This window comes from Oreochromis niloticus, linkage group LG4 (assembly GCF_001858045.2).
Source record: "Oreochromis niloticus isolate F11D_XX linkage group LG4, O_niloticus_UMD_NMBU, whole genome shotgun sequence".
In the NCBI taxonomy this organism is placed as follows: Eukaryota; Metazoa; Chordata; class Actinopteri; order Cichliformes; family Cichlidae; genus Oreochromis; species Oreochromis niloticus.
This window is the reverse complement of record NC_031969.2, coordinates 2,176,459-2,199,549: the sequence shown is the minus strand read 5'-3', so window position 1 is coordinate 2,199,549 and position 23,091 is coordinate 2,176,459. Positions and strand designations below refer to the sequence as shown.

Genomic DNA, 23,091 nt, shown 5'->3' with positions numbered 1-23,091 from the left:
GGGTGACAGGTTTGTTAAGAATTGATCTGAGACTACAAATAAACAGAAAACATTTGGCAAAGACTCGTGGACAAAGGATGCAAAGTGAATGGTGTGAAATATTTTGGCTTTAAGTCACATCTTTATTAAAATGTCCTTGCATTATACCAACAGCAGGAGAGATCAATAAAAAAAAGGAATAAACAGAAGAGCTCATAACTGCCACAACACTACATTTTCTTCCATCTGACAGGATGCTCATTGGGATACAATTACCAAACTCCAAGTGGCTCCTAAATCTGGAAATTAAAATGGCTACACCATCGACCCATTTCAAAACAAAGTTTATTTGTGTCTGTTTGTTTGTTGTTTTTTTGTTTTGTTTTTTTTTTGGGGGGGGGGGCGCAAAAACTACAACCAAAAACATCTCTAGAGTAAAATGAGAGTGTGATGTAGTGGCACACAGTGGGGTCATGTTGAGAGTGTGAACCATGACACCAGGTTACAGAAACAGACTGACAGGAAGGCTCGCTCTACATCAGGAGCCCCTGACATCACAAAGGTCAAAGAACACAGACAGGCGCTTCGTTTCAGTACTCATCTCCTGCAGCCTCCATCTTGTAGCCATTTTCACTGGAAACATAGCCATCAGCTGACGGCGCAGACTGCTGGCCCGCCATCATCCCATCCTGGCTGTATTCCTCCATCTGTGGCGGCACTCCTCCATCCTCCTCGTTTACCATGTCGTCTTGAGGGCCCATGTCATCTCGTAGGGAGCCGTGCCGTTCCTCTCGCCGATCTCCCCTGTCTCTCTCTCCACGCTCCCTTTTGTGCTCCCTGTCTCTGTCCCGATCTCCCCTGCGTCTGTCCCTATCCCTGTGGCTACGCCTTCTGTCCCTGTCCCTGTCTCTGTCTCTACGCTCCTCTAAGCCCTCACTCGCTTCTCCCTCGTGTTCCTCCAGCATGCGCTCTCCGACCTCGGGGGCAGCTTCTCCTTGGCCGATCTCCTCCCCTCCTTCTGGCCCCTTAACCCTGTCCCTGTCTCTTTTCCGATCTCTGCTCCTGCTCCTTCTCTTCCGGTCTCGACTCCTCTCCCTGCTCCTGCTGTCTCCTCCTGATGCCGCCCCACGCTCCCTTTCGCGATCTCGACGCCGGTTACTACCACTGTTGTCGTCTGCTGCTCCGATCTGTCGGTCCCTTTCCCTTTCTCGCTCCCGGGAACGGGTGTGGCGACGGCGTTCACGAGATCGGGACCGGCGACGCTCTCTGTCCTTGTCCCTGTCCCGTTCACGGCTGCGTTCCCTCCGGTCTCCACGGTCACGGTCACTGTGAGCAGCACAGTTGCAATACGTATTTACAGCAGTTCGTATTTTTACATCACATTACAAATCTAGAAAGAAGAACAAAGACCCACCCCCCAAGAGGACGGTCGTCATAGCGTGATGCGTCATCTCGACCAGAGTGCTTGATGTTGACATCAGCACCGCCTCGCCTGGTGCCACCCAGTCCACCTCCTAGACAAAGAAACCACAAACAACATTTCTAACATGCTCATGAGAAGTCTGTTTTCTTCAGATGAATGTTTACAGCGCCACCTTGTACAAACACATTATGGTCCCACTATCACAGTGAACCATGGAGGGACGCCTAACGGCGATGAACTTAGAAAGCAGTGCTCACCTAGCCTGCGAGGACGCCACCCTTTGACAGTACGTCCTCTTTCCACATCCACCAGGACCCTTCTGCCATCAATCTTCTTCCCGTCAGCATGCTTATAGGCGGCTGGAGAAGAGTAACGGGAAGAGGGAAGATAAAAGGTGAGGAAAGGGAGCGAGGGAATATGGCTAAGGAAACAAACAGTGCATTATTATACTGACCAGGAGCAGGCGAAGCCGACATGGCTGCTCTCTGGGCAAAAGTCGAAGGATAATGGGAGTAGACTTCCTTCCACCCGAAGAGTGATTGTTACATTACACCGTTTCTTTTAATTACTCAGGGTCCTACACCATTGACACCAAAGAGCAACTGCTTTTTTATATATCAACTAAGGTGCTATTTCATTAAGCTGTGGCATGTTTGAATACACTACTGCTAAACCTTTGTGTCACCCGCTGGGACAGCTGACACAGTCTACAATAAGAGTTTGTTTTCTAGAAGATTTAAATGCATCAAGCTAAAACCTGTTGGTAAAAAGCTGGAACAGCTTCTGTTATTATACAAAGCTGCTAACATTTACAGGTTTACTGAGAGCAACATACAGCAGGAACATCAGGACCTGGCAGACTGTCCACTCGTATACCACACAATGTTATGACCCCTGTTGACTGATGGAAGAACGTGCCACGATCCAGACTGCTAAGCTACTTGGATGATGTGTGAACCCAAGGCTAAAACGTTCACATCCATGAAAGGGGCCTTACCAAAACCCACCAGACACAACATCATTTCACTGATAAGAGTTCAGAAAGGCTCAGGCCAAGCTTTAAGGCCTTACTAAAGTACCTCCACACCAGGACAGTGTCACAGCACATCTACTTACCATACCCCGAACCCATTTCCCTCTTCAAGAAGGATTTTACCACCAGTCCTACTGACATGGACCACGTGGGGGAAAAAGGAAAGGAAACGTGCAAAAATGTAACAAAAACCCAAAACAAACAAAACTGGGCTCGCTTCTCTGCAGGACTGGCTTTATCACAACTCCAACCTACTGAGAAAGAAATGTTCCTAACACTGGCATGCCATGAATGTGTAGGCTGAGATGCATTCAGTGCGGAGATGTTATAAACTGTAGTTGTAGAAACTAGCCCCTGGAAACTTTGGCCTTGGGTGTTATTTTCTATTTCATTTACTATCTGCCTGGATACGCAGTAAAAATCATTAAAGCTAAGTGAGAGCAAGACTGAGAACCAAAACTGTTTGTTTGTGGCTGCAACTACGTAAAATGCCTGATCACATGACCCCGACAAGCCTGGTCGAGGGAAGAAAATCCAAACTGGGTGGGGGGGCTCGTACACGACACTCGGAAACTTCAAGTGAATCGTGTTAAAGATAGTCAAAGATGTTTTGCAGCCCCCCTGCACTAATTTATCCATTTTGTTTGTAACCCACCCTGAAACACTGAGGACACATTAGAAAATGACGTATTGTTCTGTGTTGGACCTGACAGCACAGAAACCTCTTGATTAACGTGTGGAGCTTCGCTCTTCACTGTGACGAACAACAAGATTATCAAAGTAAATAAATGATGAGATTAAAGGGTTTTGGTGACAGTCTGCAGTTTGTAAGTCTGCCAAGTTAAGCATTGCAGCAATTTAGTGCTGTGCAATAAGAAAGACTGCAAACTCCACGTCACAACAAACTCCAGCTAATGCGAATGGCAGGTCTTTAATAATGCGTGTGGATCTCTCAGGCTCGGCTCCCTGCACGCAGCTACCATTCTGCCTTCATTAACCTGAGGTGACATTTAGGACAGGCAGTCGGGGTGTGTTCAATGGTAAAAGTCTAAATAGAAGCTCTTTAGGGTCTGCAAGAAGACGCTTTACCCATTCAACCCTATCCCTATGTAGGAGATGGAGGGTGGAAAAAAATCTTACCCATCATACAAACCCATTATACCAACCATATACTGAGCTGTGGTAGTAGGGTGTAGATGTATCATAACCATCATCATCTGCCAGCCAGCTCTGGCCAATAGCCATCACAGATTGGCGGCTGCAGTGGCAATGAGAACAACATACAGTTAATACACTGTTTACCCCACATTCCCCATCAGTTCATCCCCTGCTCCAACTACACAACTGTGATTCAGCAACTCTGGTCTTGAAGAGCTGATTGCACCAACATCCCAGAATGGCGTCATTGTGTTCGATGACACCATTCGACTAAAGAGACAGTATTTACTGTGGCATCGCCACCAGCTTAACGTATCTCGCTAGTGTGGAAAGGCTGAATTAATCTCACCATGACCAGGGTTGAAGACCACCGATAGAAACTTTGTGGTACAAAACGTGGGCTTTGACACATGTCTGGTAAAAAACCCATTCAATGCTTGGTGACCAGTCTGACTATGTGCTTACCATTATAGTCCAACCGGGAGAGCTGCTCTTCCACAAAGCTACAAGGCCTAACAGTTAAAAAGACAATGTGCCTTTGACAGGCAAAGATGTTCAGGCTCACAAATGAAACAGTTGACCCCGCCCCCACACACAAGATGCAGAAAAGAAAACAAGTCTTTATTGCTGAGAAGAACGCCGTTCCCTCTTAGACCAGACTGATGACACACACACACACACACACACACACACACACACACACACAGTGTAGAGCTCCAGCACTAACCAGCAGCTGGGTTCTAACTCAGCAGCAGTCACTACAGAGAAAGCTGCTGCTGTTACAAACACAGAGTGCTGCAGAGGAGAATCACCCTGCACACAGTATTTGGTCTTTATGAAACATGTTTGGGTTAATATTAGTACTTACAGTGCATGTCTCTCTCATGCTCATATTCAATGAATGCATAGCCCCGAGGCTTCCCCGTCTTCTTGTTGTAGACTATGTAAATCTGGAACAAAGAAAGATGGAGTCACTATCATGACATTCAACCGCGTCACATCTGACCAAGGACAGAAATGCATCTCCTCCACGTACAGTTTAACAAGTTCGCAAAGACATAAATACACAACTGACACGACACCTGTGCAACCTCAGCCAAATGTCAACACAGCATCTCCCTTTGTTTCTTTATGAAATGTGTGTTCACCCGCCACTTTAGGTACACCTGTTCCACCGCTCGTGTGTGTGTGTGTGTGTGTGTGTGTGTGTGTGTGTGTGTGTGTGTGTGTGTGTGTGTGTGTGTGTGTGTGTGTGTGTGTGTACGTACACACACACACACACGCGATCCTGTTTGTTATTTATCCCTGCTGTCTACCATTTATTTGTTGATGACAGGAGGTCAGAGGAGAATAGCCTGACTGCTCCAAGCTCACAGGTAGGCAACAGTAGGGGTGGGCAGTATAAATGGTATGAATTTGGCCAACAGTAGAGATGTTGACTATACTGCTCTACCGCGATGGCGCATGCTGATGGTGTCATCAATCTGCTACTGTTTTGGTCAAAACTGTCGAGCAACAATCCATCAAGCAATGCGGCTTCATAGCTTACCAAAGTTGTAAAAAAATAAATAAAATAATTTAGGATTTTTGAGCGCTGTGTACCACATAAAATCAGAATTCATACATAAGGCGCACCGTCGATTTTCTGAGAAAATTACAGGATTTTAAGTGCGCCTTATAGTGCAGAAAATACGGTATACAGAAGAAAAGAATATATCACAATATATATCGATACTGCACATGCTTCAAATTATACGGCAATATGGATTTTAGGCCATATCGTCCAGCCCTAGGCAACAGTAATTCAAATCACGAGTTGTTACAACCAAAGTATGCAGAAGAGCATCCTGAATGTGCATGCACAGACACCACCCCCAATGCAGCAGAAAGCAACACGCCCACCTAGGACCACGACACGCCCACCTTCTGATGGCTGCTTCCAGCAGGATAACACACCGTGTGATAAAGTTGATTAGTTTCTTGAACATGACAATCAGTTCATTGTGGATAAATGAGCTTCGCGGTCACATAGATGTGAATCCAACAGAGCGCTACTGGAATGTGGTGGAACTGGAGTTGTGCATCATGGATGTGCAGCTTGCAAATGAATGAAGTTGATATGGACTACAGTTTCTGAGGAATCCATGTGTTTTACTCTCTAGGTCAACATGGAGTCCAACCTGTTACTATCAAGGTGTACCTTATAAAGTGGTTGGTGAGTATACACTTGAGCGACCTGCCCAGGACGTGCACATGCATTAGTTTGTCTTCATAATAGAAGGGAGAAATAAGTATTGAACACATTGTCGACCTTTAATGTTCTAAAGGTGCTACTGACATCAAAGGTATCAGTAACAAGCCATCCACACGCCAACACATCAAAGCACAGCTGTCCATAAATGATGTGTAATAATGAGAAATGAGAGAAAGTCTTTGTAGAAAAGCTGTTGTTGGTGCTGACAGCTGCTGTGTGCACAAACCAGTCAGACGTTCCTCAGGTGGGATTCTGGTCCACTCTTCCATTCTTGAAGCTTCTGTGTTTCTATCAGCTCTGAGCTTTACTTCTTTCCGTAGGTTTCCAGTTGGAGTGAGGTCAGGTAACGGGCCGGGCCATCTCAGCAGCTTTATTTTCTTCATCTTAAACCAACTGAGAGCTTCCCTCATCTTCATCATCCTGGTAGATGAGTTTTTATCAAGAACGTCTTCCATTCATCCTTCCTTCAGTTACACGAAGCATCCCAGTGCTGTACACTGAAAACCGCCTCCAAACGTCACTGTTGACATGGTAAACACCATGTGGTGACACGCGGTGGACCTCCAAACACGGACTGGTATTACGGCATCCAAACAGCCCTTTCCCACTAGTACCAGCTTGGCTCGACTGGACTTTGGTCATTTTCCATGACAATCGAGTACCAGCTAATGTGCGTGGGGTCGTTATAGCAACGCGGCCAAAACTGTCGTGGTTTCATGTATGCGACACAGGAGCTCGTTGTCAGGACAACAGAGGTTTGGATTTGAATGAGACGCTCTCCTCATTCAATCACATTGAGTTCAGTTTTGGTCTTCTGTGACCAGTTTATGGTGAAATGATGTTCCTTCCACTCCTCCACTACGGCCCAACACTGCTGCAGAGTTTAGAGATGTTTCTGTAACCAGTGCCACCAGTTTGCCAAAGTCATGAGAGAGCTCACTGGTTCTCCTCATAATAAGACCTTACTTGTGTGACACCTCGGTAACGATACAGCTTTCTGCAGGTTGGGATTGAATGAGCTGATGTTAATCTGAGTGAAGCAGGAATGTTTTCTCCTTACTGACAGATTTCAGCCGGTGTTGTGACTTGGCCTTCAACACTTTCTCTCTGTGTCATTTCTCATTCGTGCACATCATTTATGGACAGCCATGATTTGAATAGATGAGCTGTTAGTGACATCTGGGGAAAATTTCATGTCAGAGCACCTTTAGAAAGACATCTGACTTCAACTGGACACGTGTCTAGTACTTTTTGGTGGAGCCCGACAGTCAATACAATTATTACAGCAGCTGGAAAGTATTCCAATAATCGAGGTAACATTAAATTTCTCTTCCTGTAGAAAGTTATCTGCAACAGTTTTAAAGGCTAACTGTTTTCCTTGATATTCTTTACAATCCGGGGATTGTTGCATGACTCAAAACACTAATACTGTTAGACTCGATGCAGAACAGGCGTAGCTGAATCTGGATGGCTGTAAGCGTGGCTCAAATACCCTCTGTTCCATTTACCATCTCTGCACTGCTACATTTGATAATTAAAGAACAACGCAGAAAAGTGTGCCGACGTCAGTTGTATACTGTACGCGACAACTGAAAAAAAGTACTAAATGAATAAATATGACATTAAGCACAACATTACTCAGACAGGACCGTGTTAACGTACCCGTTTGATGGGGCCGTACACTTCAAATTCTCGGCGAAGCTTGGACTCGGTGGTGTCATAATTCTGTAGAAAGAAGATATTTAAAGTTCACACAGTCCATAGAGGTAACACCCCCGCCCAAAAACCCCAAACCCAACACACTTGGATAGGCAGCTATTTGAATATACTAACCACTCGTGCCACAAACAGAGTCTTGAAGGCATCGCCCTGTGCGTTGGGGTCATTATGAGGGTCCCCTGATAGCATGCAAACAGAAAACCAAGATTAGGCCAAATCACCACATCACGCAGAGTTTGCAGAGCGTGTGCCGTGTCAGAAACTTACAAAGCTTCAGCTCTGTCTCTACTACTGCTTGCCTCCTCTCAATCTTCTCTCGTCTCTACAAAAACAAAAGATTCACAGGAAATGGTTAGTGCTCAGCTTTCTTAATGATCGTTGTCTTTTCCTCACGTTATCATGAGATTCTCAGAAAACCTGACACATACAGACTTCACAGAGCTTCATCTGTTCCACGGTCTTTCTTTCAGCCTTGGATTAAATTCATTTCCACCTCAAAATTCTTCACAAAACACCCCAGAAAGTTAAAAGATGCATCCCGTTTCCACTGATCATCTGTCAGATGTTATGTCTACAGCCTGACTGGAGTCCCAGCTGTGGTAAATAAGGCGAACTGGACATTATTTGGAAAGAGACACACACTTCCTGTATAAAGGTCCCACAGCTGACAGTCCACGTCAGAGAACACACCCAAGCCGTGAAGTTCAAAGAGTTGTCCTCAGAGACTGGATTGTATCGAGGTGAAGGAGGGTACAGAGAGTTGGGGAATGGCTGCAATCACAGCATTGTAAGATGAATGGTACTCATGGCCATTGATCAGTGGGTTTTGGTCAGTATCTGTTGATCAATGGTCATGAGAATTTGCATAATTAAGATTAAGGAACTGACCTCACAGCCCATTGTTCCTTCAGTGGGCTGGTTTCAGTCATTCTGCAAATGTACTGTTTATAAGATCGGGGAAACCTGCAGTCAGCTGAGACTGAAGAAGTCACTTGGATGAGTGACGAAATGTTTCTCCCACAAAACGCTACGTCCAGATGAACAGAATCAACTTTTGGAGATTTACTTTCCTGGATGATTGAGCATGCATCAAGACAATCTGAACTGCTTTCTTACACAGTGTCAGTCTTACTTTTACCAAGTCTGCAAAGCTTTCAGTCAAACGTTCTTTGCTGTGTCATTATGGGCTGTTGTGTGTAGGAGAGAGAACGAATGTGGACAAATGGAACAGGTGAAGTGCTGTGAATACTCACTTTTCTCTCCAGCCGCTCTTCACGGGTCTCTGCTCTTGTTGGAGGCGGTGCATCTCTCGGGTCCTGGTCAGAGAAAGGAGATATTTAACAGGACTAATGTGGGACGGAAGAAGAAGGGCTAACCAAAGCGCACAGAAGATTTAATATTCACCTCGAAATGTCTGATGAACGGGGCGATCCCACTGTAGGGCTGATTGTGGTGCTTTTCGTGGGGTAACTTTACCAGCTGAGGTAAGAAAGGTATTGGGTCCCGTGGAGCAAAGAGGGCCAGGAGGTTGGGTGGTAGGAACTGCGTCATTTTTCACCTATTGCAACAACAAGGGGATCACTTCATTGACACTTATATGCTGGTCAATCCGGGCATTGAAGCACGCGCCAGCCTCAAGAGCGGAAGTTCTCGTAACATGCTAACTGTTGTCCTGATTACGACGACACTCCTACAACCATATGGCTAGCACGCGTTTCATTTTCACCCAACATCTTCCTTAACTTACAAACAACACGGCATCGATATCTGAAATGTATGCGCTGACAGGTTTTACTTTAAGTTCTATCGACATGTTTAGCGTTTAATTGAGCCTTTCGAATTAGCACGAAGCACACAATGCTAACATGCAGGATCCGCGGAGTCTTACCTTCTCTCCTCCAGTGTTTAGCAAATTTCAGATCATGTATCAGAAGAAGAAGCGCGAGATCAGGTAGTTCCTTTGTGACAAACTTACTTCGACTGAAGCAGATAATATATTTGGATCTATTAGTAATAAGAATCTGATCTTCAAGGTACCCACAGCGTGCAGCGGCGACAAATAGCTAACTGTGTCGAGTTCGCAAATAAAATGGCGGGATGCCGCAAAATAACGACAATTGTCGTAAACCCGAATCGTTCAGGAAATGCCAAGTTGATTGAGAATTAAGCGTTGAGTCGACATTATGATATTGTTTGGAGTGTTTCTGAAGGAAGCGAAAACCAATTATGGTGTTTTATTAATCTCGTGTAAGCAATATATACATAAATGTCGTTTTTTAAGACCAAACCAACCCTACTTCACTGGAAAAACGACTTAAACCTGTTGGTTAAATCTTTGACTTTAAAAAAAAAGGCTGCTTTTTTTGTTTCCTTTTTAGAAGATTTTGATTTAGTGAGTTAATACTCTGTTAACTTTTATGACCCCGTCTTTATATCTTTTTTTTCTTTGTACAAAGGTTGCTAATTGGTAAGAAGTTTATATTTTCTGAATGTATAATATGGTGCATTTTGTTTGTATGTTGATTTTGCGAATAAAAAAAGAAGCTTTGAGTCGGCATTAATTTATGAAAAGAAAGACGCACACCCTCTGACTCTTCACATTCTTTATAGTGTATGCGCCAAAGCGATTGTTGTTCCAGAAAAAGTCCAAAATAACTGGATTGTTTTGGTTCTTATGAAGATACGAAGCTACGACGGAATATTAGAGCTACTTTAAAAATCAAGTCAAAATATACAGATTACAGTTGTTTCAAGGCAAACTGGCAATAATTCATTTGTATTGTACATTAATAAAATAATAACTTTATTATTTTATTAGGGCCACAGAAGGAAAACACATTGTTGATCATTTTGAGAATAAAGTTAGTGGACTCGTACTTGATCGTAGTAACGTAGGAGGGACGTAAACACGGCGTGAACAGGTGGTGCAGGGAGCTGCGTGTGCTCAGAAGGAAACCCACGCAAACGTGGAAGAGTGGATTTGTACCAAATGAAATGGCTGGTAGTGGACCAATGGTCACAGTCACGTGCAGTAAACAGGATGTATGGTAGGTATCCTGCTGTAACCCACGACACTCGTGTTTCACTGTTTCAGTAAAACTCACTACTTCCACTTTAGTTGTTGCAGTGGAGGCGGAGTCATGTGGATCCGCGCTCCCTGCCCCGTGCGCGCTCCCGTTCTGTCGCGGACACCTAGCCTGGCACGGCACGTGCCTTCCAGATGAGCTGGAGACGGTCAAACAGATGTGTGATAAACGCTTCCGCCAAACCAGGAAATAAACACCGGATATTCCGTTTGTGTGGCTACATTTAAAACCAGGGGTGGGGAACTCCAGGCCTCGAGAGCCGGTGTCCTGCAGGTTGTAGATCTCACCCTGGGTCAACACACCTGAATCACATGATGAGTTCATTACCAGGCCTCTGGAGAACTTCGGGACATGTTGAGGAGGTCATTTAGCCATTTAATCAGCTGTGCTGGATCAACGACACATCTAAAACCTGCAGGACACCGGCCCTCGAGGCCTGGAGTTCGACACCTGTTATGAAACAGTTCGTCATTCTTGTTGCTCTTGACCAATAAAATACCATAAAACCAGTTTCCAGCCAACTACTGCCCCCTTGTGGCCAAGCGCCCCAGCCTACAGGCAGCTTGACTTCATCAGGTCTGGCGCGTTTACCTCCCATTTCATGCACGTTACATTTGTAACTTTCAGGGTTTCACGTTCTTGTGTCTTGCAAATAAACCAGTAAACTAAATGAAATGGTTTTGTGTATTTATTTTTAGTTTACGCTGGTAAGAAATGTCCAATTATACAGATGAAGTTCTAGAAATTGCCACTCCTACTGGTTGTGACTTTAGAATTCATTTTATTCCATAACAAAGAAATGTGTTTTGGACAAATATTACACAGTAATATTTGACTAGTGTTGTAACATCAAACCTGTTAGCCTAGTCTGCCTGTGTCTCATCTCTGGACATGAATTCAATTTGGAAAGTGATGTGTTAGTGGGTTGTATGTACATTTATGTAACGAAGGTCACCTGGGACCATCATGTAGTGTTTATTAGGAACAGCTGGGGCCAAAATAGATAACTGATCGACACAGCTGGCCAGAGTTTGTATTTATATACAGTCTGTTATATTATTATAGTTTAGTCTACAGGCTGTGTCCAAGTTCAGGGGCTGCAGCCTTAGGACCCTACCCAGTCTCAGGGTGGTTAAACTGGTCTAGCCTGTGACAGCAGCAGCTACAGCTGTGGTAGACGCGTCGAGAAAATCCTGAACAGTCTCTCTATGAACAGAAACAACTGACAGAAAGCAGACAAAATAAATAATACAATGTTTACCAGTGTTAAGTAACATTTATAGTGTGTTGGTCATTTTATAAAGAGGCTGAGTATAACTGTCATTCTCAGTAACATGCACAGAATACACAATAAAAGAAGTGAGAAATCAGCAGTGACCAACAGCCTACGTGCTGCCTGTAAAGACACAGGGACACGGGGGACACGCAGTTCTTCTGTTTAGTATTGTTTAACTCCTTTTGGTGTGCAGCTGGGTATTACATCTCCTCTCAGTTTGGATGTTGATATAAAGGAGAGGTGGGGTAGATCATCATCATAAACATTTAATTCAATACTATTAAAAAAGGTCCTGTAATTAGTCCCACCATTGAGACACTTCTAACAAATCCAACCAACAACAACTAAGCACTAGACCCTTGACAAAGGTAGGATTTATTGCAGGGTTCAATACGGGACTGTACTAGCTCACACGAGTGTCTAGACAGGATCTACTTACTGAACCTTGTGTTCATGATACATCTGGAAAGGAATATTTACAACATGATTACAGCGATGAGGATACATACTTCTACATGAAAGTATAGACAAGGGAAGGTATGGAAACAATAAAATTAGGCAATGACAATCAGTGAACTGCTCACGTACTGAGCAGATTGTGGCAAAGGTGGAACACCCCCACCCCCACCCAAAAGTCTTGTATTAGGCAGAGGGATGCAGTGCTCCTGGCTCCCTGTCATCCCTTTCTTCCTCGTCCATTTTGCGCCCGTGTTTACGGAAGTATCTGTAGCGCTGAACATACAGCTTCACAAGGTTGCTGACTTTGACTGGGTTGATTTCTCCAGTGCGGCTGTGGCAGATCTAAGATAAAGACACAGTGTGATTAAACAGTCAGTAACAATTCAGAACAGAAGAACATAACTTCATTTATGGACGCACAGTTCAGACATTTTGACCAGATGCTGGTCCAATCCCATCATAAAAGCTCCAATGAAAGAGCAGGACAATCCACTCAGGTGCACTACACAGCAGCAGGGCACTGTTTGGCAGCTGATAGCTAGCATAGCAAAGAGAAAGCTAACAGCAAAGGGTCAGCAGTTACAAAGTAGTTCACGCCCATGGCACCAACAGCGTTCCTTTGTATGTTTGCAGAGTGTGACTGTGTTTCATGTGAGTCTGCATGAATGAAATGTACAGATGGTGATTCTTTGTTCTTACGTTCTCTGTAAGAGTTGCCAGGATGCTTTTACTGCTCTTGTGATTAAAAAACCTGATGTCAGCAACATTATCATTTCACCTCACCTTCTCTGGCCACTGAGGCTGTGTGCAGATGTGTAACGATGTGTGAGGCTGTGTGCAGATGTGCGAGGATGTGCTCAGGTGTGTGCAGATGTGTTCAGGTGTGCGCTTATAGGGAAATCAGAAGAAGAAGAGACTAGTGCCAGTGTCAATGAATCCAAGCTAATCTGAGACTAATGCAAATAAACTATGCTAATAATGTCAATATCCATATATTTGTCTTTATTATTCTTATTTCATATTATTTTACTGATAAAGACCAATTCACTGAATGTATATTATTGCATTTATTTGTTAATGCATTACCCAAAGGCATGGTACCAGGATCTCAGTGGAAACATCATAGTTTTATTGTAGAAATACTGCATGTTTTAGCCACACTGTAAACTTTAAGCTGCAAAGTGCAAAGTCAACATGAGCCATGTGATATATAAAACAGTATGTGGTTGGATTTGTGTGTGAAGGCTCACCTTATGCACTGCTTTCCTGAGGATGTCTTTGTATTCTTCCTTGTTGATGTCTTTGCGTTGATAGTAAGGCTTGATCGCCAGCTTGACCTCCTCTACTGCCCGCTCCTGTGTGTGCAGCTTCTTCAGGTACTGTGCAGTTCAGGTAAGCATCATGTTAAATAAAGGAACCCACAAAAACAAACAAACAACACAGTTCCAGTTTACCTTATCCGGGTCTTTGCTCTCATTGTCCCATCCAGTGTCACTAGAACTCCCAGACACACCCGTCATCCCCACAGGTACGATGGAGGGTGGAGTCTGAGCGCATCCACCACCTATTGAAGGGTGCAGGTGTGAAGGTGGAGTTTTAGTGCAGCTAACCAATGGGAGGGAGCCGTGCAGAATGAACTGGGCTGGGCTCAGTCCAGGAGGTGGGGGGAGAGAGGGAGGGGGAGGAATCTGTAAGGATGAAGAGGAAGAGGACGCCGAAGGAGTGAGCTGGGACTGGTTCTGATTGGCCTGTGAGAGCATCTGCATGTGAGAAAGGAGATAAACGAATTCACGGTCATTCAAACAATAACAGGATCATCATTTCAACACACAGAGGAGCCTGCAGCTCCCATATACACAGCAAGGTCCCCCTCTAGCACTGTGTGTGTGTGTCTGTGTGTGTGTGTGTGTCTGTGTGTGTGTGTCTGTCTGTGTGTGTGTGTGTGTGTGTCTGTCTGTGTCCCCGTCTGTGTGTGTGTGTCCCCGTCTGTGTGTGTGTGTCCCCGTCTGTGTGTGTGTGTCCCCGTCTGTGTGTGTGTGTGTCTGTCTGTGTGTGCGTCTGTCTGTATGTGTGTGCGTGTCTGTGTGTGTGTCTGTCTGTATGTGTGTGCGTGTCTGTGTGTGCGTGTCTGTGTGTGTGTGTGTGTGTCTGTGTGTGTGTCTGTCTGTATGTGTGTGCGTGTCTGTGTGTGCGTGTCTGTGTCTGTCTGTGTGTGTCTGTCTGTGTGTGTCTGTCTGTGTGTGTGTGTCTGTGTGTGTCTGTCTGTGTGTGTCTGTCTGTGTGTGTGTGTCTGTCTGTGTGTGTGTGTGTCTGTCTGTGTGTGTGTCTGTCTGTCTGTGTGTGTGCGTGTCTGTCTGTGTGTGTGTCTGTCTGTGTGTGTGCGTGTCTGTGTGTCTGTCTGTATGTGTCTGTGTGTGTGTGTGTGTGTCTGTCTGTGTGTGCGTGTCTGTGTCTGTGTGTGCGTGTCTGTGTCTGTGTGTGTGTGTCCCCGTCTGTGTGTGTCTGTCCCCGTCTGTGTGTGTCTGTCTGTGTGTGTGTGTCTGTGTGTGCGTGTCTGTGTGTGTGTCTGTCTGTATGTGTGTGCGTGTCTGTGTGTGCGTGTCTGTGTGTGTGTGTCTGTGTGTGCGTGTCTGTGTCTGTGTGTGTGTGTCCCCGTCTGTGTGTGTCTGTGTGTGTGTGTGTCTGTCTGTGTGTGCGTGTCTGTGTGTGTGTCTGTCTGTGTGTGTGCGTGTCTGTGTGTCTGTCTGTCTGTGTGTGTGCGTGTCTGTGTGTCTGTCTGTATGTGTCTGTGTGTGTGTGTGTGTCTGTGTGTGTGTGTGTGTGTCTATGGCGTTATTTTTGTGCCACTATTCTGAGCACACGTAAAAAAAAAACATTTGCAGGTGCAAGTGTTGCATTTTGAGGAGAAATTTATTTTGAGTGAACAAAATTGATTGCGGAGTTTGAAATATTACTCTTTCTGGATCACAAAATAAACTTTTAAGATATTTTCAGGCGAGAACGTAGCTGTGTAAACTTCAAATATCTGCTTGATTTACCAAGACATCACTCTAATGTTTTCGGAGATGCCTGTTACCCACCAGCTGACTGCATAGCTGGACTGATTTTTCATTTTTATGTTTGTTTGTTTTTGTAACGGTATAAACAATGAAAGGTGGTCATGATCAACTCTGGGCTGGCCCAATTACAATACATCCGTATTGAGTGGAAAAGGAACACGATTTGTCCCGTACTTCAGCTAGAATGAAACAAAGACACAAAGCTGGAGTTATTCTGCGTCTTTGCTGCAGCTGCCTCTTCTTCTCTCCCTCCCTCTCCTGCTGCTACTTCAATCATGAAACTGATCAATGATCAGCTCATCGGTATTTCTGTTGCAAGTCCCGTCTCTCTTGTTTGTTTATCGCCCACTTTGCACCAGAAAGAGGAAACCAGCGGAACAACAGCAGCACGTTTAAGCTTGATCAGCTGCTGTTAGAGTTAATTTAATATTAATTTCTAGTATCAGCTGATGTTTGCTGGAGCCAAAGCTGTAAAAGCTGCTGGTCATGATGTCGGTTTGGATATGTGGTGAGAGGGCACACCTCGGGTGTCATCGTCCCCCATTGTCCATCACTACGTTCGTTGCAGAGAAACAAGCACAGGGCTCTCATTGATTTAGCATTATGGTGAATTATATATTTTCATGTACTTTACATTTGTTTTGTAGTTTCAGGAGGACAATTCTAATAAAGTTACAAAATTACACAGTGAATTTGCGTTGATTATTATATTTACAAAATACCACAGTTTTTGTTTTGGTCATATCATTTTATTTTGTTGTATTTATCCATGACACGTTAAGGCCGGTCTGTGAAAATATTGTCTGACATTAAACTGTTCCGTGGTCCAAAAAAGGTTGGGGATCGCTGGTCTAAGTGACTTATATATTATGTTTAACCTGAGTAGCGAAAGACCACGGGGGGTTTGAAAATGATGTGCCGGGAGCCGCGCCTTGACCACCGGGTCAGCTGGTGCGTAACAGGCATCTCCGAAAAACGTTTGCAAATATGTGATGTCTTGATAAATCGAGCAGATATTTGAAGTTTCAGAATGGTGTTTGAATGGTAAATTTATAAGAATGGTATTTTTATTTTGTGATCCAGAAAGAGTAATATTTCAAACTCTGCCACTCTGCGTTCCTCCGCCACTCTGTCTGTGTGTGCATGCAGTGTCTTTCAGGACTGACTGTGGCTACATCCACACTAGCCTGGATAGATTTGAAAACGGCGTTTTCGTCTGAAAACGCTCCGCGTCCACACTAGCGTTTTCAGTCGTTTTCACAGAGTTGTGCGTCCACATTGAAACGGTCCAAAACGCTTACGTTCCAGTCCTGCGCATGCGCATAAGCGAGTGAGAATTAGAGAATTTGAAGAAAAGCTATCTGGAGCATGTACAAACTGATATTAATCTTTTTTAGGGCTGTCAAAATTGAGAGCAATCAGAACAACTGCTGTATAATGCACTCCGCTATCTTTGTTTAATTAGTAACATGACTGCATCACATGACTAAAATGCGTCATCGTTTTAGAAAGCCTGCGTTTTCGAGTGTCCACACTGTGACGGGGCAGCTCCGTTTTGAAATGTATGCATTTTCGAAAGCGTTTTCAAAACGCTGCGTTTTTCCTCGGGGAAAACGCCGTCTCAGTGTGGACGGGAGGCCAAAACGGAGAGAAAACGATGCGTTTTCAAACGAAAACGCATTAGTGTGGACGTAGCCTGTGTAGCCTCCTCCTAAGAACATGCACTAAAATGTTCCTCCCCCTGCAGATGAATGAAGCTCCACTGAGTGTCACCTGGCTGGTTGCTTGAATGAACTCTTGTGCTTTGGCTCTGCTGGCGATATTGGCCTCTTCCATTTTGAAGAGCAGAGCAGTCACTGTGAGAAACAACAGAGACTGTTTAGGGAAACAGACTGACAAACATACATTCATGTTTTATAACAGGGCAGCATGATCTTTAAAACTATAGATAGAATCATATGATCGTCTAAAAGCTTAAAATAGCGCTGCACAGCCTGTCCTCCCCTTGGACACAAGCTGTACTGGGACAGCAACTGTCAGTCTACACTTTACCAGAAACCTGGAAAATACTCCGACAGTGACCAGCAGCATGCGGAAAATTTGAACTTGTCCTTAGTTTACCCCCCCCGCCCCTTTCAAAAACGGAGCCTTCTGATAGGTTGTCTCATGAAGGACTTTGTTTTGGTTGCTGTTATGTAAAGAAGCGCTGCTGCTGTCAAACCTAAAGCTCTTCTGGTCGCCTCTTTGCTGCCACTTTGTCACACATGCTCCCTCTGTACATTTTACAGTGCACACATCTATTTTGATTATTCTGTAAGTTACTGTAAAATGTCCAACAGCATTAATAAAGTGTTCTGATGATGTTTAAGTGCAAATGTGAGTGAAATGCTGGCGCAGTAACTCTTCCTTCATTTTCTCCACAACACTAAGAACTACTTCAGTAATCTCATACACTTAGGTCGATGTGAAGAAATGCTAGTAACAGCAAAACCCTGTTAGTGAGAATCTGGTTCAAATAGGAGAGACCATGTGACCAAACTCTGCACGGGCCCAAACTGCCCAGTGACTCACTAAATACCCAGCTGTGCACAATGCTAATAGCTTAGTTTCTGCGTTTGAATAACATGTCTTCTCTGCATAGGGAGAGGGAACTTACATGCTAAGACACCTCCGGTTGTGCAGTCCACCCCAGTCTGGAGACTCCAAGGAAGAGTGGGTGCAGGAGCTGGAGGGGGAGGAGGAGGCGGAGGCGGCTTACCGGCAGATGAAGAGGACACAGATGAGGATGGGTCAGAAGAAGACAGAGGCAGAGCCAGGGAAGGGAGACCGCAGACGGTTGAGGACAAGGAAGAAGGCGAGCCCAGAGATTTTGACAGATCATCCTGACTTGGCAGCTTGGCTGTGGGTGGGGCGCTGCTGAGACCAGCTCCTTGTGAGGTGGCCAGGTTGGAAGGACTGGATGCTGGTTGTGTAGGACTAGGCTGTTTTGGACAGTCCTCAGTTAGGAAAGAAGGATCTGGAGTCTTACAGCTGCTGTCTACAGTTTGAGAGTCTGGTGAAGACTCCCTGGTGTCCCGCAACGATGGTGCAACAGGTGGCGGAGGGGTCTGAGGAGGTGACGAGGATGGTGGGAGCACACTAGTGGAGGAGGATGTGGACGAGGAGGAAGAGCAGGGTGCGGGGCCAGCTTGGCCAGTATGTGGACTGACCGACTTGCTCCCATCTCCAACGCCTGACTGAACATCTAAGGAGACGCCCCCACCCCAGGCTTCGGACATAGCTTTAGTTTGGTTGCTGCCTCCAGCGGTCAACCCCACTGCTTCGGCCTTTTCTCTCGTCTTCTTGGCCTGGCGGCGCCGCCGCTTGGTTACCAGAGAAGATGAAGGGGAGGAAGCGGAGGAGGAAGTGGATGTAATGGAGCTGGGTTTTGCTTTCTTGGATTTCAATCCTGCAGGACCGGTCAGCGATGACGGCGGTGCGGACAGACTGCTGCGCTTTCCCATACTGACCAGGTCTTTACTCCGCCCACCCAGTGACAGTGGCTCTGAACAAGGTTTCAGAAAAGGTGACCTGCTTTCATTGTCCCTGCAGAAGACTACTGCAATTGAGCCACCCACCACAGACCCCCCAGTACTCCCTGCTGCACCACCTGGGCCGAGAAGGTCCATGTTCAGTTTTCCAGAGCCAACCGAAGACCCCGTGGTACTGCTTACGCCTTCGCGCACCAGAACCGAAACTTTAGACTGAAGCTTACCTTTCTGACTAGCACCACCTTCTTTCTTGGACTTCCCAGATCGACTTGTGTCTTTTCTGCTCTCTTTGTCCCGGTCTTTGTCTTTTTTGATCTTCCTGGTTCGCTTTGCTGAGGGGAAGCCAGGCGAAACAGAGGCAGATCCGGAAGAGACCATCAGTGAAGAGAGGCATTTGCTTTTGGCTGTACTGGCAGACGCCGAAGCTTCAGAGCGGGCAATTTTCTTTAATGTGCGAGATTTCTTTTTGGGTTCATGTCCAGTCTTGGGCGTAGCTGTAGCTTTAGGGCTGGGGACAGGAGCCTCTGGAGGCAGAGCAGCAGGGGGCGTGTCCTCCAAAGATGGGTAGTCTGAGTCCAAAGCTTCACCATCCAAAGACAACACATCAATCTCCAGTTTGTCTGAATAGCGGTCTGACTCATAGCTGTGATACCTGGGAGGCGAGAGCGACTGCGATCGGCTCTGACAACTACCTTGGTTCTCCGCCTCTCCAGCTGAATGCCATTTTCTCTTCTTTTTACGGGGCTTGTCGGAGTCCTTTGTGGCCCTCCCAGGAGAGGATGGGGTAAGTCTCGGAGACCCGGGAACGGTGGTGGTCGTTGTGGTGGTTGTGACCGTAATGGTTCGCTTAATAGCGAAGAGGTCAGACCCACTGAGGTCTTGGATGGACGGAGGTACGACGGGACGACCATCTCGTCTCCTATCCCTGTCCCGTTCCCTATCTCTATTGCCTTCTCTCTTTTCCCTGCTTCTTTTGGACCTCTCTGAAATGCCTCGCTCTCTGCTCCTTGAATGATGTTTTCCCTTCCTTTCCTTCTCCCTCTTTCTGGAGCTAAAATCTTCATCCCGTCCATCTCGTCTGTGGCTACTGATACGATTGTGTTCCCTCCCTCTGTCTCTGTCCCGATCTCCAGTCCGGCTCCTGTGTTTATCCCTTTCCCTCTCTTTGTGTCTTTCTTCAGACAGGCTGGAAAACGACCATCTGGTGTGGGCATCTCTTCTTGAAGAATTGCAGGACCGTGAAGTCTCTGGGCTGCTGTGCCATCTTTTTTTCCTCTTCCGACTGCTGCTCCTGCTGCTCCTTCTTCCTTTATCCTCTTTGCCCATCTTTTGCGCCTTTTTCTTGTTCAACTCCTGACCCCACTCTTTGCCTTTCCTTCTCTTTTTTCTTCTAATCTCCTTTTCTCCGTCTTTTCTATCTTTGCTTTTTTGTTGGCTGTGGCCCTTGGAGTTTTTGCCGCCCTGATCTTCAGGAGGCGTTAAAGGGGATGAGGATGTAGAGGTTGGAGGATGAGAAGGAGGCGGCGGCGGTGGTGGCGGTGGCAGCTGGGGGGAGCAGGGTGAAGAAGCAGGAAAGGAGAGATATCGTTCCTTCCTTCTGCTGACCAGCTTCCTTCTCAGATCCTCTACTCCTACCACAGGCTCATCCTTGAGCTCAGTGTCTACTTCCCAGCTGCCCTCTGTGCAAACAGACACAAAGCCATCCCCATCTAGCACTCGGAAGATTCGCTCTGGCTTTGACCCAAAGAAGGAGATGCTGGGAGAACTTAGGGGGAGGGTTTCCTCTACAGGTCTCTTAGTGCTTCCATCTCTTTCAATGGCTCCAACTATCTCGCCCTCCTCTATCTCAGAGTGATCTGAATCAGCTTTCATGGTGCTGCAGTCCACCCTCCTCCTCAGAGGGAGCTGAGTGCTCAGACAGGCGCTTGGAAGGTCAGTGAAGGCGTCCGTGGAATCTGGAGGTTCCTCCACCTTCTCCTTTTCTTCTCTCATAGTGTTTCTCTTCAGGATCCTTGCTTTGCCACTCTCATCATCAACATCTGATGCTGGGGAACCAGTGGGGTCAAAAGGATCGTATTTCTCTCCTTCCCCCACCTCCTTCATCTCTGTTCCTTCTCTAGCTCCATTATTTGGATTGAAAGGATTGTACATCACCCTTTTCCTCTCCTGTTTTTCACAGTCAGCACTTTGTTGCATTAAAGTGTGAGGCAAACAATCTGAGGAGGTGGTACTGCATGTAGGTTTAGAGAGAGACTGCGTAGCTAGAGAGGCAGAAGTGGAGGAAACCCTGGCTCTCTCTGTTCCATTGAACTGGCTTTTTACACGGCTTGGATAAACTGATGTGTTGGCACACATAGAGGAGGATGTAGACAATGGTGAAGATGGACTGGTTGAAGGAGATGATGCAGACAATGAAGGTGAGTAGGAAGGAGGGCTCTTTGAGGTCTCTTCAACTCCACCTGGGGAAGAGGAGGCACCAGGCCTCCTTCTGAAGCCTGTTGCCAAAGTCAAGTCCATGAGCCAGAAATACCGGTGGGTCAAAAAGTGAGGGAAGTAATACTGAGACACCTAGGGCGTGGCAGGTCACACCAGAAAACAGGGCTCAGGAACCAACCTTGCAGAAAGAAAAGAACATGTGTCACTTTACGTTACAATATAATCCAAGTGGAAATGCTCCGTGGAGAGCCTACGATCGTGACAAATGATGAATACCATGGTGGATACTCAGAGGTTAGACTGTTTCTACAATTGTGTTGTCAAAGAGAGGGCATGTCTTTAGTACAGTACAGCGAAACAAAGAAAAGACTGACTGAAGGAATTTGAATGATATTATTATTGTTGTTACAAAGAGCTAAACGTTCATCTGCCTGTTAACATGCTTCTGCAGTCGGGAGTGTAATCAGAGTTTGGAGTCCAGTCATACGAAACAGAAGACCAGAGCCAGTCTGAGGGGGCCCACTGAGTCCCACTGCGCTCTCACCAGGGTGAGCTGAGAGACAGCTGAAGGCAGCCGTCGGAGGAGTCGACCCTTACACCGGGTCAACACACACATTTTTCAGTCTACACTCATTGAACACAATCATTAAAAAAAAACTGCGCAGCACATGACTGTCTCTCTGTTGTTTACACGGTGAATTAAACATTACCGTCGTTCTCCTTCTCTGTTGGGACGCTTACGTGATTTCTGACTTGTAAAAGAAAAGAAAAATACGTTTAGCTTCCATATTAGGGACTTTTATTTCTCAGTGCTTGTCACAGATAGCATTATCATTAGATTTTCGTGCCTGGACAGCGCGCTGGCTGCTTTACAAAACATCTTTCCGCCTTGCGTTTTGACCATTAACTCCATTATGTGTAATGCAGGTTTGTCACGGGTCGCACACTCGATTTACTAACAGACGCTAAAAATGTCTGGCGGCAGATTTTCAGTTACCCATGTAGCTAATTAGCTTAGCGCACCTAGCAAGAAGAGGAGTATGTTGATGGGTTCCCTTCATCCCGGTGACCTTCTGTCTCAGGCCAAAGCCACCGCTTCACATCTACTGGCTGTTACTTTGTCAGACATTCAATCAAACCACGAAATTAGATATATGCTGCTTTTTGTGGTGCTTAAATACGTACCAGTATTTAAAACGGGTCTGTTCCACCAGTCACCGCCATCTTCCCTCCCCTGAAACCGGACACAAAGAATGATGGGAAACCGAGTGAATCGCAGGTGCTACAAAAGAGCCGCATACATCGTTTACCACACACCATTAAAGTTGCCTTTGATGTGCCGTGATCATGACACCGTTACACATTTACACATAGAAGTTCAAACTGGCTTTTAAAAAAGTGTCTTTTTTGTAACAACTAATTCATTTCTGCTGTGACTGGTTTACAGACAGCTGTCTGAAGTATGCTACCCTAAACCGAACTCATAGATCAAAGTAACATGAACATGTTTACTGTCATAACTCACTTTTACTTTTAAAAGGTTTGCATAAATGGATTCCATATATGAAGCATCAAATGTACCAAAACACAGACAAAGTTTAGAAATTGGCAAAAGCAGAACTCCTCAGGTAAAAACACCTGTTACTAAAGTAAGGAGACAGTAGTTCTTCAGCACATCC

General features: G+C 45.7%; 2 protein-coding genes across 4 annotated transcripts; both read right to left on the bottom strand.

The window, feature by feature from the left end:
• Window positions 1-101: 101 nt before the first annotated feature.
• Window positions 102-9,666, bottom strand: snrnp70 (small nuclear ribonucleoprotein 70 (U1)). Of its 2 annotated transcripts, none has more exons than XM_025906573.1 (10): window positions 9,455-9,666; window positions 8,971-9,124; window positions 8,820-8,882; window positions 7,834-7,888; window positions 7,681-7,745; window positions 7,510-7,572; window positions 4,462-4,543; window positions 1,660-1,761; window positions 1,395-1,493; window positions 102-1,300 (listed from the first exon to the last, which is right to left on the bottom strand). In XM_025906573.1, exons 2-10 carry the CDS (start codon window positions 9,115-9,117, stop codon window positions 570-572), a joined length of 1,407 nt encoding a protein of 468 aa, XP_025762358.1. In that variant the 5' UTR covers window positions 9,118-9,124; window positions 9,455-9,666; the 3' UTR covers window positions 102-569. The 2 variants fall into 2 exon arrangements, with proteins under 2 accessions (XP_025762358.1, XP_003456916.1); XM_003456868.5 differs by having other exon boundaries at window positions 102-1,305; window positions 1,394-1,493; window positions 9,455-9,665.
• Window positions 9,667-11,908: 2,242 nt separating this feature from the next.
• On the bottom strand, window positions 11,909-22,665 carry scaf1 (SR-related CTD-associated factor 1). 2 transcript variants are annotated; one of them, XM_003456877.3, is made up of 6 exons: window positions 22,598-22,665; window positions 18,103-21,590; window positions 17,220-17,302; window positions 13,842-14,147; window positions 13,638-13,766; window positions 11,909-12,729 (listed from the first exon to the last, which is right to left on the bottom strand). In XM_003456877.3, exons 2-6 carry the CDS (start codon window positions 21,491-21,493, stop codon window positions 12,571-12,573), a joined length of 4,068 nt encoding a protein of 1,355 aa, XP_003456925.1. In that variant the 5' UTR covers window positions 21,494-21,590; window positions 22,598-22,665; the 3' UTR covers window positions 11,909-12,570. The 2 variants fall into 2 exon arrangements, with proteins under 2 accessions (XP_003456925.1, XP_005461669.1); XM_005461612.4 differs by lacking the exon at window positions 22,598-22,665 and adding an exon at window positions 22,436-22,582.
• Between the last annotated feature and the right edge of the window lie 426 nt (window positions 22,666-23,091).